The 14,022-nt window shown below is 42.1% G+C and overlaps 2 protein-coding genes across 2 annotated transcripts; both read left to right on the forward strand.

Moving 5' to 3' along the window:
• The first annotated feature begins 1,136 nt into the window (after nucleotides 1-1,136).
• mrpl38 (mitochondrial ribosomal protein L38) lies at nucleotides 1,137-6,224 on the forward strand. Its single transcript, XM_049564260.1, has 9 exons — nucleotides 1,137-1,250; nucleotides 2,890-3,078; nucleotides 3,160-3,285; nucleotides 3,378-3,580; nucleotides 3,809-3,881; nucleotides 4,044-4,089; nucleotides 5,152-5,310; nucleotides 5,697-5,833; nucleotides 5,985-6,224. The coding sequence occupies exons 1-9, from the start codon at nucleotides 1,166-1,168 to the stop codon at nucleotides 6,119-6,121; spliced, it is 1,155 nt and encodes a 384-aa protein (XP_049420217.1). The 5' UTR covers nucleotides 1,137-1,165; the 3' UTR covers nucleotides 6,122-6,224.
• A 2,604-nt stretch (nucleotides 6,225-8,828) lies between these two features.
• On the forward strand, nucleotides 8,829-11,210 carry LOC125881254 (polysialoglycoprotein-like). The gene is made up of 4 exons (XM_049564340.1): nucleotides 8,829-8,913; nucleotides 9,089-9,151; nucleotides 9,224-9,310; nucleotides 9,700-11,210. The coding sequence occupies exons 1-4, from the start codon at nucleotides 8,859-8,861 to the stop codon at nucleotides 11,208-11,210; spliced, it is 1,716 nt and encodes a 571-aa protein (XP_049420297.1). The 5' UTR covers nucleotides 8,829-8,858.
• Nucleotides 11,211-14,022: the final 2,812 nt, after the last annotated feature.

Raw genomic sequence — 14,022 nt, forward strand, 5'->3', positions numbered from 1 at the left:
TAAACCATCCAGAAGAAATAAGTTACATAGTTATTACTGTGTGATAACTTACATGGTGATACATGCAACACTGCTGTTGTTACAGTGTAACAGTTGTTACGGTGATATTTGCTGTTTGTTGTCATTCATTCGCTGCATTGTAACATTACAACAAATTCAATTTAGTTTAACCATAACTGATAATGACCCACAAACACAACACATAACGTTATAATATTGATTGTGTACGATAGAGTGGTGCTAAAATAAAGAAAACAAAACGCTAGCTACTACAATTACTCCGGTTTAATCTTTTTTATGTTTTTTGTTTTTGTTTTTTTGGGTTTTTTAAAAAAAAAATCAGTTTAACCTTTTACTATTTATTTATTTTCTTTATAATGATTTTCATTGAAAATGCACGGAACAAGTACTATTAGCATAGAAAACGTCCTATAATAAATGATTCATTACAAAGGAAGTGCTTTTAACTTTATGTTTTCAATGGAAATGTAATATTAAACAAAAAAGGGGGCGAAAGTAATGAAAATAATGATAAAATGAAATAGATAACATACAAGGGGAAATATACATACATATACAGTAGTTAACCAACACAGTAGGAAAATGTATTAGAATATCATATAACTTCTGTGTTTTAATTCCTTTACTGGTTTTAAAGATTTTATGTACAGTTTAAATTCCTTCAAAGAAAAAAGGCAGTGATTTCCGGATTTTGACGTTTAATTACATAACAACTCAAATAATTAATTCTGGGTTTTTTTGTTTGTTTTTTTTAACTTGATCCCAAATGCAATATCGTGTCTAGAAATAAAACTGGTAATTATGCGATATTTTGTTATATCCATTTGTAAATTCCAAGCCAACATGTATGTATTATACACTACATGAGAAAAATATATGGTCTTTGGTTTCAATATGAAACAAAATAAGCACATATTAGCATCAATATTAAAACGTGGGGCCTTAGTAATTCTTTAAAATGATAAATATAATGATCTCATCATTGTGTATGAAATGTATGTCATGTATAATCTCATTCTTTTGATGTGTTCCTGTCACTACGGACTGCTATAGAAACAAAAAACGGTTAAACGCGCACTAACTCTTTCTGCCTGTCTCGGCCACCGTACCTTCTGGAAAAAAAGGGGAAAAAAAGCACTCCAAGATGGCGCTGCGCACGGTTAGCGCTGCTGCCCTGCTCACTGGGAAAGATTTAGGGGTCAGTAATGCGAGGACGTTTGTCACAACAGGTATTGTAACGATATTACTACATTACATTATTTTTACATGCTAGAAGTTGGTGTCCATGCTTTAGTATAGCATGTTTGGTGTGTACGTCAGGTTACAGCAGTTTGACGCAGATCCTCGTTACATGCTCTGCTCCTCTGTGGAGAGACACATTACGACAAACTCCATCAAATGTAAATAAATGTGAACTTAGTGGTGCAGTGGTCGGCAAAGGGAAACATGCGAAGCCCAGCCCAATAATAGTAATAATATTAGCGCTGATAGACAGTTGTTGATACAGTACAAATTGAGTTAGGCTACTTGTACTTGAGAATGTCTACAGTATGTTACTTAATACTTATACTTAAAAGATTCAGGATCATTAGTCCAAAATATACACAATGAATAAATAAATTATGATTTATACCAACAAGGCTTTATTGGCATTCACCGGAAAATTCACAAGCTACCTAGCAGTATAATAATATATACAGTCATTAAAATTAGCCCTACCTCCACCAGCTGCACCAGTGAAGTACACATCTGTGCATTAATAATTATAATCCAATACTGCAATATGAATTATTCTGAAATGGGCCATTCTACACAGTGAGTATTTTTACTTTTGGTACTTCAAGTATTTAAGTAACATTTTCAATACAGGACTTTTACTTGTAACAGACTATTTTTACAGTGTGCTATTACAGCTTTTACTTAAAGAGACCTTCACCCCAAAATCAAAAGTACATATTTTTCCTCTTCCCTGTAGAACTGTTTATCAGTCTAGATTATTTTTGTGTGAGTTGTTGAATGTTGGAGATAACGGCTGTAGAGATGTTTCCTTCCAATGTAATGGAACTAGATGGCACTTAAAGGCTCAAAGTACCAAAAAATAAGTTTGAAAAACTCAACAGCAATGTCTCTTTTGAGAACTCATGACCTGGTTACTCAAGATAATCCACCTGTTGTGAGCAGTTTTATGTACAAATTATTTCCTTTCTACTGAACACTCAACAACAATGTTACCACAAAGAAGAAATGTGAGCGTTTACTCATGCATGAGAGGCTCTTGCTCATGACAGCGCAAGATGTAAACATTAATGGCATCCTCTTTGGCTGAGCTGTAATGTTAGCTAGCTCAGTGATGCTAGTTGAGCTAGCAGTAGATGTACGATTCCTTCTGCATGGTGATTCAGTTGGTGGGTGTAGTTTGGTTGAAAGAAAATAGTCACTGCATGATACTGCTCACAACAAGGTCTGTGGATTATCTTGAGTAACCAGGTCGCGATTTCTGGAAAGAGACATTGCTGTTGAGTTTTTCAAATGTATTTTTGTGACGCTTTGAGCACCACAAGCTGAGTGTCATCTAGTTCCATTATATTGGAGAGAAGGCAAACATCTCTTCGACTGATATCTGCAACACTTGACAACTCACACCAAATCTTGATTTGGGGGTTGAACTCTCCTTTTAACAAAAATCTGAGTAATACTTCTACCACTGCTGATAGGGTTATCCATCGTTACATATCAGTTACCATTGACACTCTGTTTTGGGGATTAGTTCCCATTATTAGTTTAAAGAAACCAATAAAGAACCAAACACGAAAGGTGAAAGAAGTGCTTTGTAACTAACTAATTGTTGGGGATTCTTCCACATGACAGCATTCCTCTGCAGACGGGTACCTCCTTTAGGTCCAATGCCAAATGAGGACATTGACGTTACAAAGCTGAAGTCGTTGGAGAAGTGTCGCAGCTACAATCGTTACTTTAGACAAGCTCAGGAAGCAAACAACAAACCCGTCTGGTGGAAGACCTACAGGAGCTACGTGGAAAAAGCTGATCCTGAGCATGGTGAGCACAGGATGTTATGAACACGTCATGGCAAAATGATCAGGCAAGTTCACAGTCTGAATGAATCTTGTGTTGTTGCAGGTGCAGAGCGAGTGGACATTGGACTGCCATACCATCAACCCAGTCAAGAATATAGGGAGAAGAAGCAGCTGTTGAAAGACAACAAGAAGAATGTTGAGCTGGAGAGGGCTTTACGTCTGCGCACTTGTAAGCTCACACCTACTTACCTTTGAGTTAATACCACAGCCTTTAATTGATGAGTGAATAAACAGTTTTCTTCAAACTCTTTATCCCACCAGTTAAGATCCCTCTGGATCGAGTGCAGGAAACCTGGGAGAAGAGAGCTGCTCCATTTCATATAAAGAGAGTTGCAGACCACTATGGAGTCTTCAGAGATCTTTTCCCCATGGCATACTTTCTACCTCATGTCCCACTCCGCATCTGCTATGGTCAAGACAACAATGGTCAAGTGTATTATGGGAATCGGTTGACACCAACAGAAGTACGTCAAAGGATTGCAAGTTGTGCAGTGTCCTGATCTCGCCTGTAATTGATATTCTAAGGGTCAATGCCACCAAGTTAAACTTTTTTTCTGTTTCTTTTAACACATCATCTCTACCCTGCATTCCATATGTGTTTCATTTTATTCACTTTTCTGCTGTGTACCCACCATTTTGTGTCTTCTCTAACTATATTCTTTGCCCTGTCTTTGCTGTACTTTTGTGTCCAGGCAGCATGTGCCCCTCAAATCAGCTTCAATGTGGAGGAGGGCTCCCTGTGGACCCTTCTGCTCACTTGTCCAGGTCAGCATCAGCTTTCACAGGAGGTTACCACTAGATTGTGATTATCAGCAACTGTCTACACTGCCTGTTAGGGATCAACACAGATTGTTGATGAGTTCTCAGCTTTTTCAGACTGTCTAAAATGATTCATTGTTTTTTTTTTGTTTGTTTTTTTTTTTCCAGATGAGCATCTTCTGGATAATGATGCAGAATACATCCACTGGCTAGTGTGAGTACTTGAAGTCACTTCTGCTCTTAGTTATAAGCAAGTTAAAGACAACATGAATTGCATTTAGTTGCTTTACAGGGAGGTGTAAAAGTACAGTATCCCACTGTCTAGCTAATCGCCACTGCTCTTCACTGCTCTCATATGGCTGGGGATGGACATGAGTACCCAAGTGCTTGAGTACTTGATTTGGATGTCAGAATTTCTTTGATGTATAGAGTACTCGCTGCCCAACTTCCCACATGTGAACATGACTTTTATATTTATACATATATATATATATATATATGTATGTATACTTTTTTTTTTTTTTACTATTTAAAATGGGTAAAATCTTATTTCATTGTGGAGCTGCGTGCAGTGTATCGCTTCAGTTAGCACCTCTTTGCCCCGCTGTCGCTCTCTGTTTATACTCTGTTTATAATGAGACGCTTAGACACTACTGCTGCAGGAGTGTGAGCTCTGCTCCGGGACAGTTGATGAACAAACACACACAGTGACAGGGCTAACAGTTAGCATCACAGGGCTAACATTATCCAACAGTTATTATCTAACAGTTATTAACGGGTTTAGCGGGTTGTGTTAGCTTGTGCTAACTGGGTAATGGATCTTTCGTTACCTTTGATTTTATGGTTTAACAGACTAATTAAAGCCTGATTGTTCAATACATGAATTTCAAATTGCACTTGTTTTCTGTTGTTGGCCAATTTACATTACTGTTCTTAACATTTTACTTTTTTTTGTGAGTACTAAAATGTGGAAACTACTTAAAATGCCTGTCCCTACATACAGCAGTTACTGCTGATAATAAATTGTTGCATAGCAGTGTGTTACACTGTCAACTCTTGTTAGTACAGTTTGTGCTGTTAGTACAGTTTGTGCTGTTAGCACCGTTGGCTGCTAGCCGCCAACTCAGCCACCTTCATGTTGAGAGCCATGTGCAGGCAATCCCGGCCCAGACTCTGAATCATCAGTTTGCTCTGAATGTTGTATACAGCTCCTTTGAAGTCAGAATTGAAGTCAATTTTTAACCACTACACTGCTGAATGACCTGTGTGTCCATAGAGGGAACATACCAGGCGGAGCAGTGCAGGCCGGAGAGGAGCTGTGTCACTACCTGCCCCCTTTCCCTGCCAGAGGAACAGGCTTCCACCGCTACATTTATGTCCTCTTCAAGCAAGAGGGACCCATCAACTTCCAGGAGGATGTCAGGCCATCGCCATGGTGAGCAAGACACTCAAATGCGGTGTGGTGACACTAACAAAGCAAAATAGACTCCAGAGGCTAGTTTGCACATTACATAATCACAATGCTGCGCCCATAGGTGTGAGCATTAATGGTTGTCTGCCTCTGTGTGTCAGCCCTGTAATAATCTGGTGACCTGTCCCGACCCTTAAGAGGGTACGGGGTTACAGGAAAAGGATAGCCAATGAAGTCATTTATCACAAGGATTTTCTTTAAGTTACATGCAGAACCTTTAAGCATAGTGTGTGCCATTGTCAGCAGCCATGTAATCTTCCAGTAAACTGTATTTATAACATCAGAGTGTCTTAGTTTATGTTTGATATAGCAACAAAGACATTAAGCATATGTTGGCTCTCCCCCCTCAGCCATTCTCTGGAGGATCGTACCTTTAAGACAGTGGATTTCTACAGAAAGCACCAGGACAACATCACCCCTGCAGGCCTGGCCTTCTTCCAGTGCCAGTGGGATGAATCTGTCACCAACACCTTTCACACGACACTCAGTGAGTCACGCTAATGCTCACAAACACAGCGCAAGTTTGGTCTTGTGCCATTTTTATTAGCCTTCCTAGATTGAAGGACAAAAAGTTTGTGTGGTAGTTGCGTGTCTTTTAAGTAATGATAATAACCGTCTGTTGCAACTTCTCCCTGCAGACATGAGGGAGCCAGTGTTTGAGTTCATCCGGCCTCCAGTGTACCACCCTCCACAGGTCAAATTCCCTCAGGGACAGCCCCTGCGGTACCTGGATAGATACAGAGATGGAAAGGAGCACACCTATGGAATATATTGATTATGAGACACACACTCGCACAAACACACACACACATTACCCTGCAAATCTGTAGTGATGTCTGGCATATTTATGTTTACCAATAAAGCATTTTTCAACTGTGTTGAGATTGATTTCTGTTTATCCATCAAAAAGGTTATGATTTTGGTCCAGTTGCGTCTAATGTCTTTTAGTTAGTTGGAAACAGCAGGATATTTTTGATATTTGTTTCGATACAATTAGATGGTGTAAAGTGGCTGCAGTGTGTTTTGCAAACCACCAGGTGCCACTGTGCTTGCAGATTTTAAAGTCTCACAGCTTCAAAGCCCCAAAGCTTCACAGGGCCTCATCCAGCAATCACACATCAGTAAATGAAAGTTGAAAGTAAATCCCAGCAGAGTTTTGTACTTCATCAACCTGAGGAGCAGATATCATCAGCCTCAGTAACTGCAAACACATATGTGGGTATGCATGCTTGTGGCATGACTTTAGGGATGGCAATGTCTGTCTCTCTCCTCATAACCTCTGCCATTAAAAGGTAACTGATATATTTAAATTAGGCTCCTGTTTTCCCATGTTTTTTATGTCTAAGTGACTACTGGGAACAAGAATAAGATGCTTTTTAAAACCAGAAATAGCCCCAAAATCACTAACATCAAACCCACCAGACTTCATTTAAAGAAACAGCAATTTCATCATTGTAAAACACACTTTATACAAAGTGAACAGAAACAAAATAAAACCCACAAACGCCATCTTGGTTCATCTTTCCACTGTTCCAACAATCACCAGCTCTGGTTTGGTGGAAATAAACCCTTAATTCACCCAGTTAGATGTGAAAATACGTTGTCTCTATACACACTAAAATTACTATTTATTTAAATGGAGTCTGGTGACTTTAGTGATGGTGTTTTGGGGGGTTGTTTCTGGTTAAACAAAAAGGATCTTACTCTTTATCATAAAGGTATATTTCTGTGGGGATCCTCTGCATAATGTCACTTGAAATAATAATCTGAGCCTGTCAGTGGCGAAAACAAGCACTTTGAGTGGACGTAAATTGAGGGTGCAAACATGCCCTGAGTGGTTACATGACAGCCTGTTTAATGGCCGCCAGCTGCAGCCCTCTCACTCAATACTGGACCAAATTTCAAAACTGATGTTCGCATTAGTCACTTAGACACAAAACTATGTATAGAATAGCCTACACCCATTAAACCACTAACATCCTTTCACAACCAAGCCATCATAGTTTTGGGCAAGAAACCACAAAGATTTCATCATTGCAGCATCCTGAAAAAGGACTGACAATTTCATTAATTAATCCAGTCTCATGCTTACATTTAAATGCCATCTAGCTCCACCCATTTTCAGCACCTTCATAACTAGACTTCACTATACTGACACTAACACCTGAAGCACAACAGAGGGATTTTGTAAAATCAGATGCTGTATGGCAAGCCGTTTTAACATTTAATCACTAAGTCCGACTATCCGGAATTGCCATTATAGATATCTATAACATCATTTTGACTAGTAGTAATGCCATTGTGACTAGTATGAATTTTAATTTAAGATATCTGTAACGTCATTCTGACTAGTCAAAACTGAATTACAGATATCTGTAACGTCATTTTGACTAGTCAAAACTGAATTACAGATATCTATGACGTCATTCTGACTAGTCAAAACTACAGTTACAGATATCTGTAATTCAGTTTTGACTAGTAAGATTCAAACTATTTTTGCCATTCATGTGTATGGGGTTTGTCATTATAGATATCTACAATTACATTATGACTATCTATAATTCCAGTTGTAGATATCTACAACGTCATTTTGACTAGTCATAATTCGAATTCAGGATATCTACAACATCATTTTGACTATCTGAAACTCAATTCAAGATATCTAGAAAGGACCATGTAGATATCTTCATTTGATGATAATTAAAGATATCTTGAACTTGAATTATGACTAGTCAAAATTAAATTGTAGATATCTCAAACTGGAATTACAGATATCCACAATTCATTTGCAGATATCCGCAATAACAATTGCAGATATCCGCAACTACATTGGAGATATCTGTAATGACAAACCCCATACACATGAATGGCAAAAATAGTTTGAATCTTACTAGTCAAAACTGAATTACAGATATCTGTAATTAGAGTTTTGACTAGGCAAAATCTGATTACAGATATCTTGAATCAGAGTTTTGACTAGGCAAAATTATGTTGCAGATATCAGTAATGAATATCCAGTCTAGCGATTAAATGTTAAAACGGCTTGCCATAGATGCTGTGTGATTTTCTCTGCACATTCTGCATTCTCAATTCAAGGCACAGCCAGAGTAAACTGGTTTGGGCCAACTTTTTTTCCTTGTACATATCATCATCCTTACAAATATATTTTTTCCATAGTGGTCTGAAGAGGAAGGATATCTCTTAAATGTCCTTACTTTCCCCTCTTCTTATGGATCTTCCTCACTGTTTGGACCTAACCTGACACTCTGTTTCATATTAGGATTGCTCCTTAACATAAATCCACGACAAATAATGTTAAATAACTATGTAAAGCTTTCTCATAGTTTTACAGTCAATGCGTATTGCATTTGACACATGAAGGGCTGTATCTCATCTAACACTCTCTGAGGAGAGAGCCAATTAGAGCTGATCAGCCACAGCTGTGCCACCTGCATGAGGGTTTTTGACCCGGCATGCTGAACAGCAAACACTTTCTCTTGGTGACTGAAGCAATGGGAGCTGTGTGGGCATTGCTGTTTTGTCTGCTGACTGTTTGGCTTGTCAAAGGTTTCTATGTTTCTTCTGTTTGAAGCTTGTGTTTAAGAAACTGGTGGTGGAGTATACCAAATGTAGAGTGAGGCTAATAACTCATTCCTGAATTGTTGTTTAGCTGTAACAAGTTTGTGATGAGTGCCATCACACAGCAAAAACATTTGATTAACCTCAACTGCACTGTTTATAGGCTCTTGTTTGCCAGTTGGTGGCACAAATGAAGGACTTGATGCGCTGCAGAGGAGAATAAGAGGTAAGAACAGCAGTGATAGAAGCTATATGGAGATACTTTCTGATATTAATGTATTTTTTTCTTACACTCCAGATGTGTCTCCCAATGATATCTCCATAAAGAAGGCCCTTGCACTTCTCCAGTCAATGGAGACCATGTTGGAGCATAATGCTAAAGAAGGTGAGCAGGCTCTGTGAAACCCTATCAGACAAATGAAAGCATGTGTGGTTTCAAGTTGTTGCTTTGTTTGGATACTGGAATTCCAACTGTGTCTAAAGCTGCACTGATGATACAATGGCAGGTATACAGCTGCTATGGCTAATTAAAACCATGCAATTCTATTACAGTACAGGTCTACCTGCTTGCTGTATGTTTATTTGTTCTGTCATGTTGTAATAAAACGAACCCCACTGAACTGACAACCAGTGTTAAATCTTTCCGCTCAGCTTTAAAATCAGTTTTTAAAGCAATGTTTTTGAGTAATGAATTCTTACAGTAGTGTAAAAGTCTAGAAAATGAACATCACTAAATTTCTTTCTGTTCTAAATTGTCTAGTGAATGTCTTTCAGTACAATTGGAAACCAATGAAGTGGAAGCTGAGGCATCAGTCGGTCACGTGAAACTTGTACAACAGACTGGACCAAAAGAGCTCAAAACTCAGAAAGATGACTACAGTTCACACATGGCAAACGGCAGCATGACTCCACCGGCCAGCTACCACCACAACAATGTAACTATAGCCAATGGCTTGAGGAGCAACAACGTGACTGCGGCCAGCGACCAGGAAAGAGGCAACGTGACTGCGGCCAGCGACCAGGAAAGAGGCAACGTGACTGCGGCTAGTGACCAGGAGAGCGGCAACGTGACTGCGGCCAGCGACGAGGAGAGCGGCAACGTGACTGCGGCTAGTGACCAGGAGAGCGGCAACGTGACTGCGGCCAGCGACCAGGAGAGCGGCAACGTGACTGCGGCTAGTGACCAGGAGAGCGGCAACGTGACTGCGGCCAGCGACCAGGAAAGCGGCAACGTGACTGCGGCCAGTGACCAGGAGAGCGGCAACGTGACTGCGGCCAGCGACCAGGAAAGCGGCAACGTGACTGCGGCCAGTGACCAGGAGAGCGGCAACGTGACTGCGGCCAGCGACCAGGAGAGCGGCAACGTGACTGCGGCCAGCGACCAGGAGAGCGGCAACGTGACTGCGGCTAGTGACCAGGAGAGCGGCAACGTGACTGCGGCCAGCGACCAGGAAAGCGGCAACGTGACTGCGGCCAGTGACCAGGAGAGCGGCAACGTGACTGCGGCCAGTGACCAGGAAAGCGGCAACGTGACTGCGGCTAGTGACCAGGAGAGCGGCAACGTGACTGCGGCCAGCGACCAGGAAAGCGGCAACGTGACTGCGGCCAGTGACCAGGAAAGCGGCAACGTGACTGCGGCCAGCGACCAGGAGAGCGGCAACGTGACTGCGGCTAGCGACCAGGAGAGCGGCAACGTGACTGTGGCTAGCGACGAGGAGAGCGGCAATGTGACTGCGGCCAGCGACCAGGAGAGCGGCAACGTGACTGCGGCTAGCGACCAGGAGAGCGGCAACGTGACTGCGGCTAGCGACGAGGAGAGCGGCAATGTGACTGCGGCCAGCGATCAGGAGAGCCGCAACGTGACTGCGGCCAACGACCAGGAAAGCGGCAACGTGACTGCGGCCAGTGACCAGGAAAGCGGCAACGTGACTGCGGCCAGCGACCAGGAGAGCGGCAACGTGACTGCGGCTAGCGACCAGGAGAGCGGCAACGTGACTGTGGCTAGCGACGAGGAGAGCGGCAATGTGACTGCGGCCAGCGACCAGGAGAGCGGCAACGTGACTGCCACCAATGACAATGGAGCTGTTGATGAAGTCACAGAGAAGGGACCTGACCATGTCAACAGCAGCAACGTGACAGAGGCCAGCGATGATGGAGCTGTTAATGAAGCCGCAGAGATGGGACCTGAAAGTGGCGCAGCTGTGACAAAAATGAGTGGAGTTGGAGCTAAAACTCCAAAACTGATCACGAACTCGCACGGTCATGGAGAGCCCAAGTTAAAGTAGGGAATACATGTGAGGAACCATGTAAGAGCTCATTCTGAATGCAAGATGTTTCATTCGGCACGTACCTGCTTTTATCTCTCTGCTTTAAATAAAACCCTAAACTGATGTTTGTTTCCTTATTTCTCCATGGGGATGGGAAGATTTAAATGGGTCTAGCATAAGTTGTGGTTCACTTAGTAGGGCAGCTAAATGCAAAATTGTTCAGAAACTACCATTTGCCAAATGGAAATCCAACATGTCTGCCTTTTAAGATGGCCACCAAATGTGTGGCTTTGAACAATTGCCAAGGTTTATTCTTTTATAATTGTAAGCACTTTCTGGTATGGAATACAACCAGGTTTATGATAACTGCCCTACAGCTAGCCTTATCGTTCACTCCAGTATCCTTCCAGTCCTGTGGCTCAGCTCTCGTGCTGGCACAGCCTGTTAATTCAGGTGTGGCTATCAAACTGACATGGGGACATGCATAGCTGCAGATACATACATGTATTGAACCCTTCTGCAACGCATCATTGTAGTGAAGAAATGAGGCCAAACGTAGCAATCCACTTTAACTCAGTGCATAAAGACGTGATTCACGTTTATAGGTAACAAGATGTAACCCTTATCCTAACCTTAACCACCTCTTAACAACTTTGTAGCTAGCTAAATACTAAGCATTTTTTTCAGGGGGCTGATCCTGGACTGATGTGTAGGTATGTTGGGTGCATCATGTATCTGGTGGGGTCACATAGGTGCTACAGCTACACCTACTCAGACATGGGAGCTGATTAGATATCCTTTAGGACACTTAGCAGTGATGTCACCAGTGTGCTCTGGTCTTGAATGACATTCACTCATAACTACCACTGACGGTTAATTCTAAAATGGCTGTGCAAAATTTGGTTTGTTTATCTCAGAATTTACACTTGGCTGTCTCACTATTTGTGAATGTCCCTGGAGAACAAGGGGCCTTTCCCAAACCACCCCATACACCCTCTCCCTACCCACTTTCATTCCATATCCATGTTCACATGGAGGATCTGCCACACTGAGTGCCATCCCAAAACAACTAGTGGGGAGTGGAAGTGAGTTATAGAACCCTCTGTACAAACAAAGTTCCACTTCAGAAATGCCTTCATTCTTGGTGCCATAGATTCAACAAGGTGCTGGAAACATTCCTCAGAGATTTTGGTCCATATTGACATGATAGCATTACGCAGTTGCTTCAGATTTGTCGGCTGCAAACCAATGATACAAATCTCCTATTCCACCACATCCCAAAGGTGCTCTACTGGATTGAGATCTGGTGACTGCGGAGGCCATTGGAGCACAGTGAACTCATTGTCATGTTCAAGAAACCAGTTTGAGATGATTAGAGCTTTGTGACATGGTGCGTTATCCTGCTGGAAGTAGCCATCAGAAGATGGGTACACTGTGGTCATAAAGGGATGGACATGGTCAGCAACAATACTCAGGTAGGCTGTATGGTAAAGCTATGGTCTACATTTAGAAAGACTGATCATTATTATTAACATCATTTAGATGGTTGGTTATGGCCCAATAGTGCTAGCTACACAATGTGAAGAGCAAAAGGAACTAAAAAAAAAAGTCCATATTCTCTGGCGGCTGCAGGCCTGCAAAGAATTGACCAATCACAGCCATCCGGTCCGCATGGGAGTTACTCCTTGCTCAAATTTGCACTCTCTCTCTCTCTCTTACCCTCCATCCAGTCCCCTCACTCCATTTTGACTCTTCTCTGCTCCTCGTCCTGCTTCGTCCCAACCCCCCTCTGCATTTGAAAGTACTAGTGGTTTGTAAGGCCCTGAGCGATTCAGCTACACGAGTTTCGATATGGAAAATAAAGAGAGCAATAGCAGCAAGCGGCCTCTGCTTGCCCCACCGGCAAAGGCCGAAAGGAAGCGCAAGTCTGCCTCTGAAAAGGCAGAAACGAAGAGGAAATGCGACAAACTGAGGGCTCAAAGCAGAGTAAACATCGGGTCATCCTTTGACCGATGGAGAAAGCTCCGGCAAGATCTGGGCCTGAAAAGTGATGCTGATACAACGGAGTTTTTGTTGAACAGGTAATATTTCGTTTTAATTGTGGATGTTGTGACACAGATAGTCTCGCTCACCTGGGCCGACTCTCACTTTGAGATTGGAGGAAAAAACGCTCCGGCTGCTTGTATTTCTTTCAACCAATCACAATCGTTTTGGGCGGTGCCACAGCAACAGTGCACTTGCAAAAATACTGCCGGGGGGAAACAGGTTTTGGTGTAACATGCCCACAAAAATATCGCCTACAGGACGCGAACCATGGCAGAAAAATGGCTACATTCCCGCAAGATCAAACACCGCAAAAGTTAGTAAAGGACATGTTGAAAACGGTTGAAAACTGCTACACAACCGGAGGTGGTAGGGTGGGACTTAAGCGGGTGGCTCGTTCCGCCAAATGAGAGGCTGATCTATGCAGCGAACTTCCGCCGACTCAGCCTATGACACAGATAACTGTATGCCAATGCTGGCTTATGACTGTGAAAGCTGCCGTTAGTTCTTTGTGTGGTTAGACGGCATCGAAACATGTTTTGTCTGCAATATTGTCAACACTTGTTTACTTGTTCGACGGAGACGTTAGCCTTACTTTTAGCATTGTAAGCTAAAATTGCTATCATGTTTACACATTGTCACATCAGCGTGTTTATGTGTCGTTAGGAGGGGAGGGATCATGGAGCACAGAGTGAGGGGTGTGTTTGTGGGGGGGGATGCTTTTTTCAAATCTTTCTCATTGTCTTTCTAAACGTAGACCATAGCTTTAAATGATGCTCAATTAGTA

This window comes from Epinephelus fuscoguttatus, linkage group LG20, assembly GCF_011397635.1.
Source record: "Epinephelus fuscoguttatus linkage group LG20, E.fuscoguttatus.final_Chr_v1".
Classification (NCBI taxonomy): Eukaryota; Metazoa; Chordata; class Actinopteri; order Perciformes; family Serranidae; genus Epinephelus; species Epinephelus fuscoguttatus.